Raw genomic sequence first — 5,386 nt, 5'->3', positions numbered from 1 at the left:
TTAGGTTCATCATCCACTAAGTGAAGTGGAACAAAAGGATCATTGACCATGGATTCCCAAATATCCGTGTCAATCACCTCAATGAATATTTTCATGTGCTCCTTCCAGTAGGCGTACCACTCGCCACTGAAAATCCGAGGGCAGTTGATGGATGCGCCATCACCGCCAAACGCGTTTGTGGAACCCATCGTATTACCCTCTAGGATCGAACGAATATGCAGTCAAGCTTGCACTTTCGTACTAGCTCTGATACTACTTGTTGGATATCAACAGGTCAGAATACACCTAGAAGGGTGGGTTGAATAGGTGACGCGGAACCTTGTTTTGCTTTTCCTATATTTGCGCAAAACTAAAACAGACTGTCGTTAATCGATTATGCTTGGACTTAATCGATTAAACAATGCTCATATATAATCGATTATGCTTATGCATAATCAATTATCCTGACACTCGCACAACTTGATTTTTTGATTTCTTCAATAATAAGTTAATGATTACCGAATATTTACACAGTTAATTGATTAATGAGATTACAAAAAACAGTAAACAAATTATAGCATGTAACTCATTTCGACATAATTAATCAACAAAGTAAAGACAGAAAAGTAAAGAGATTAGGGATTAGAAAGAGGTGCACAAGGAAATTTATCCTGATTTGTTTGCGATCCACTGCACACTACATCCAGTGCCTCCATCTGATCTTAGGAGATTTTTCTTCAACTATTGAAATTGCTGAGTTTTACAAGCACATTACCAATTACATAATCAGAAACATTAAGGCAATCTTTACTTAGCCCCTATGAGCTTGACAACCTAGGTTTGACCTAACTAAATCGCCTACTAGGATCTCCTATCCTTTCGCGATCGGCCCCACCCTTGGTATTGCTCGAACTAAGACCACTTAGTCTCTATGAAAATCACAAAGATCTCTATCGTAGTGAAGCAATTCACAAAGAGATCAACTTCCTTGTTTAAACAGAATATATTGAGTTGACTTGAGTACTTAATACTCATATTCAACAATTGTAACTCAATCTAAAACATAAAGTAGAAAATCCACAAGATCCTAATTCTTAATGAAATTAATACATTAAGTTTTCAAAAATGATTCACACTCTTTTTAGAAAAAGATTTTCCTCACAAATCTCTCAAATAAATCAAGAATAACATGCAAGAAATTGATGCATAGAAAACTAGAGCCTAGATGCTATGATGTTAAATCATAAGCCTAAACCAGAATGCTTTACTCCCTAGTTTTTCTAAATGCAAATTCTCAGTGTGAAGCAATCTATGAAAATGTGTTCTCTAACAATTTTTGAAAAATGCAAGTTATGCCACATTGATAAGAAATACAGAATTTATACTAAGCCTACTGATACTGATATTAATCGATTATCCTTCTATTTAATCGATTAACGGACTGTTAAAAATCAGTTTTCAGTTACGTCTTAATCGATTATATGGTGACTTAATCGATTAACATGCTAAGAGAATAAGATCAGATAGTAACAAAATTCTAGATAATCAATTACACTAACTACTTAATCGATTATGTTGAGTTAAAAATGTTATTCTTTGATGTAAGGAATGTATGGTAAACTACCTATATGATATGCGCATGCTTTATATAGCTTTTCAAATTATATTACTTTTAATGCATGACACTATGTATATGTATGTATGCATGAGTCTATTTATCATAAGGTATCTAGATGATATGTCTCAATTTTAATCTTATTCTATATTAGCTCTTCTGAGACTTTCCATCTAAATTTACCTAACCTAGACTCAAACTAAGGCACATATCTTAAGACTTTTCTAATTACAAGTAAACATAATAAAGTCTTGAATCTATAGATGCAAACCATGAGTCTTTGACTCATTGTTTGTTGTACGATCTTCAAGTTTTCTTGTATGTGTTTGTTTCATCAAAACTTCGGTTAGCCATAAATGCGCAAGTCTTGACTCTTTGCACTTTAACTTCTCTCTCCCTTAATGGAGAGAATCTTCACTCATTTGACAATACACCAAAAATATCAAGTAACTTTAATATGATACAATCATTCTATTATTACTAGCTACTTTAATATTATTTATTTACATCATTTAACAATTTTAAATCATGTTTAATCCAAATTCTTAAAATTTCTATTAATATCCATTTTTCAATTAAAAAGTTAAAACTATTAACATATCTTTAATTCATGTTAAATAAAATATCTTAACATGATTATTCACCCATGTTAAATTAAAAAAATAAAAACAAATATTAATTTCTGATAAATATTATTTAAAAAATTAAAGACTTATAATTCAAATATTTTATGAAATTATTTTTTTAATTAAGAGATTTTATGACAATTTTAGTTTTTTAATGCAACTTAAAATTAATAACTTTAATATTTGAAGATAAATTAACAACTTAAAGTTTAAATATAAACGATAGCATCATTTGTTACATTTTTACTTCTCAATTCATTATTTTTTTAATGATTCAAAGAATTATCTTTCCGACTTTAGTTTTAATTAAAAAAATAAATTAAAAATATAACAAATTAAACTTAATTGTTACTTCGAATTTTATTTTTATAATGATTTTAATATTTCTAATTCAATTTTTTGACCATTGGATTAAATTGAAGTTTACAAAATTATTTGATTTTATTAGAAAAAACTAAGACTTAGATAAAAAAAATATAAATAATTACCACTACGTGCTGTGCCCAGATAAAACTACTAGTATATATAAATATATACGTTAATTGGGTATGTAAAAAACCATGTGTTATGTTCATTTTTATAAGTTTTAGAGAAAGATATTCCACAATGTGAACCAGATAAAATATCACCTTTAAATAAATTGTCAATTAGTTTTTATGAAGAATTTTTTTCATGAGGTGATAATGAATGTTTGGCTAAAGAGTAAAAGTTTTGAACACTGGTTAGTATATTCTAATTATGTCCCATCAATGATTAACTAGAGACATGTATTTTAATTTTGTTTAATTGAATTTAGGTGTATCATTTTCAAAATTTAAAGATGTTTTAATAAGTATGTAAGAAGTGTTAATTAGTGTAATCAATAGAGTTAGCTATAGTTAGTTGAAAGTTACTATATATAGTAAGTACTTAAAGGTTGTTAAAACAGTTTTAGAAATTAGAATATTAGATTGTATTTGCTTGAAGTATTTGTGTGAATGCAAGAATATTCATTTTCTCAATCAATAACTCAAAAACTCAATCACAAACTCTTTCTCTTTCTCTCATCTATCACACTTTTCTTTCTCTCTTACAAACACTCTACAATTTGGCATCAAGTGCCTTGAAGAACACCAAGCTTTCTGCTGCAACAAGATGGCTCAAACAACAGGGAATTATGTCATAACTCTACCTGTGTTATATGGCAAGAACTGGAGTAGATGGTGCATACAAATGAAAGCAATATTTGGTTATCAAGATGTTGTTGATATCGTGGAAGAGGGGCTGCCAATCTTGGAAGAAGGAGCCACTGAAGCACAATGAAATGCACACAAACAAAACAAGAAACAAGACTGCAAGGCAATATGTCTTCTTCATCAAGCTGTAGACAATGCTCACTTTGAAAAGATTGCAGGATCTGCAACAACAAAGGAAACATGGGATGTGTTAGAAAAACACTATGTAGGAGCTTCTCAACTAAAGAAGTTTCGTCTACAAACCATGAGAAAGGAATATGAACTCATGCAGGTGGAAGAAGATGAAGGAATTGCTGACATTTTCACTAGGTTGATCACACACATCAACGCTATGAAAGCATGTCGTGAGAAGATTGAGGATGCAATCATTGTAGAAAAGGTGCTAAGGTCAGTAACCCCAAGGTTTGACAATGATGTGATAACTATAGAAGAGTCTGGAAGAGTGGAAAACATGAAGGTTGAGGAGCTTCAAGGGTCACTTGAAGCCCATGAGCAGAGATTTAATGAGAGGATGGCATATAGATCCTCACATCAAGCTTTGCAAGTGCAAACTACAAAGAAATGAGCATTCTTTGTAACGAACTCAACCAAGACGAAGGTATGCTGACCAGAAGAGCAATTCAAGAAAGTGCTATACTAACAAGGTTGAACAACGAGAACAAAAAAAAATGGTTGCAAGCAATTCAAAGGATTGAAGAAGTTTGACAAGAAAAAGATTAGGTGCTATAATTGTGACAAATTTGAGCACTACTCAAATGAATGCTTAGCACCTATCAAGAATCAGAATCAAAGAAGACAAGATTCAGAAGCACATCTTGTCAAAGAAGAGATTGATGAATCTGATGAAGAAGTTGTGCAGCTTATGATGACAACAGACTGGACAATAACAAGTAGTGACACTTGGTATTTGGACTCTGGCTGCTCCAATCATATGACTGGGCACAAAGAGTGGCTTGTGCATTTTGACCCAACCAAGAGAAGCAAGGTCAAATTTGTAGATAATAGAGTGGTGGCCACTGAAGGAATAAGAGATATTCCCCTCAAAATGGAGAATGGCAAGAGAGCATACATCACAGATGTGTTGTTTGTTCCTGAAATAAGGACAAATCTCATAAGTCTTGGACAATTACATGAAAGAGGCTTCACCATGAAACTGAGTAATGAAGTCATGGAAGTCTATGATAGCATGAAGAGAAGAATCCTACAAGCTCCATTTTCAACCAAAAGAACATTTCAAATCAAGCTTGGAATTGCAGACTCTGAGTGCCTCAATGCAGAAGCAGCCTCCAATGAATATTTGCTTTGGCACTTGAGATATGATCATCTCAATTATAGAGATCTGAAGTTGTTAAGCACTAAAGAAATGGTCATTGGATTGCCAGAAACCAAGCTTCAGAACTCAGTCTGTGATAGCTACTTAATTAGCAAGCAAGCCAGAACTACATTTGGTATACATACTCAAACCACAATCTTGGATATGCTACATGTTGTATATTTTGGTGTTTGTGGACCTTTTGAGGTTTCCTCACTAGGTGGAAACAAATATTTTGTATCCTTTGTTGATGAGTTTAGCAGGAAAATGTGGACTTATCTCATCAAAGCTAAGAGTAAAGTGTTTGAGAATCTAAAGAAATTCAAGGCCCTAGCAGAAAGACAATCAGGGAAACACTTGAAGATCCTTAGAACTGATGGAGGTGGTGAATTCATCTCAAGAGAGCTTGAAACCTTTTGTGAAGCAAATGGCATAATTCATGAAGTTACTACCCCATATACACCACAACACAATGGTGTAGTTGAAAGAAGAAACATAACTATCATGAACATGGTAAGATGCATGCTGAAATGCAAGAATCTACCTCATAATCTTTGGGGTGCTATTGTCATAACATCAACATATGTTCTGAATAGATGTCCAACTCAAGCACTTGTCA

At 32.5% G+C, this 5,386-nt stretch overlaps 1 protein-coding gene across 1 annotated transcript; it reads left to right on the top strand.

Annotated features, from left to right (window-relative positions):
• The first annotated feature begins 3,354 nt into the window (after positions 1–3,354).
• On the top strand, positions 3,355–4,020 carry LOC109341628. Its single transcript, XM_019579571.1, has 2 exons — positions 3,355–3,513; positions 3,607–4,020. Exons 1-2 carry the CDS (start codon positions 3,355–3,357, stop codon positions 4,018–4,020), a joined length of 573 nt encoding a protein of 190 aa, XP_019435116.1.
• The last annotated feature ends 1,366 nt before the right edge of the window (positions 4,021–5,386 follow it).

This window comes from Lupinus angustifolius, unplaced genomic scaffold, assembly GCF_001865875.1.
Source record: "Lupinus angustifolius cultivar Tanjil unplaced genomic scaffold, LupAngTanjil_v1.0 Scaffold_536, whole genome shotgun sequence".
NCBI lineage: Eukaryota > Viridiplantae > Streptophyta > Magnoliopsida > Fabales > Fabaceae > Lupinus > Lupinus angustifolius.
The sequence above is the reverse complement of the archived record's forward strand: the minus strand, read 5'-3'. Positions and strand labels throughout refer to the sequence as shown.

Coding starts and splice junctions, on each gene's coding strand:
- LOC109341628 (XM_019579571.1), top strand. CDS start 3,355: ATGGCTCAAACAACAGGGAATTATGTCATAACTCTACCTGTGTTATAT. Junction 3,514..3,606: donor TGGAAGAAGGAGCCACTGAA/GCACAATGAAAT, acceptor CACTTTGAAAAG/ATTGCAGGATCTGCAACAAC.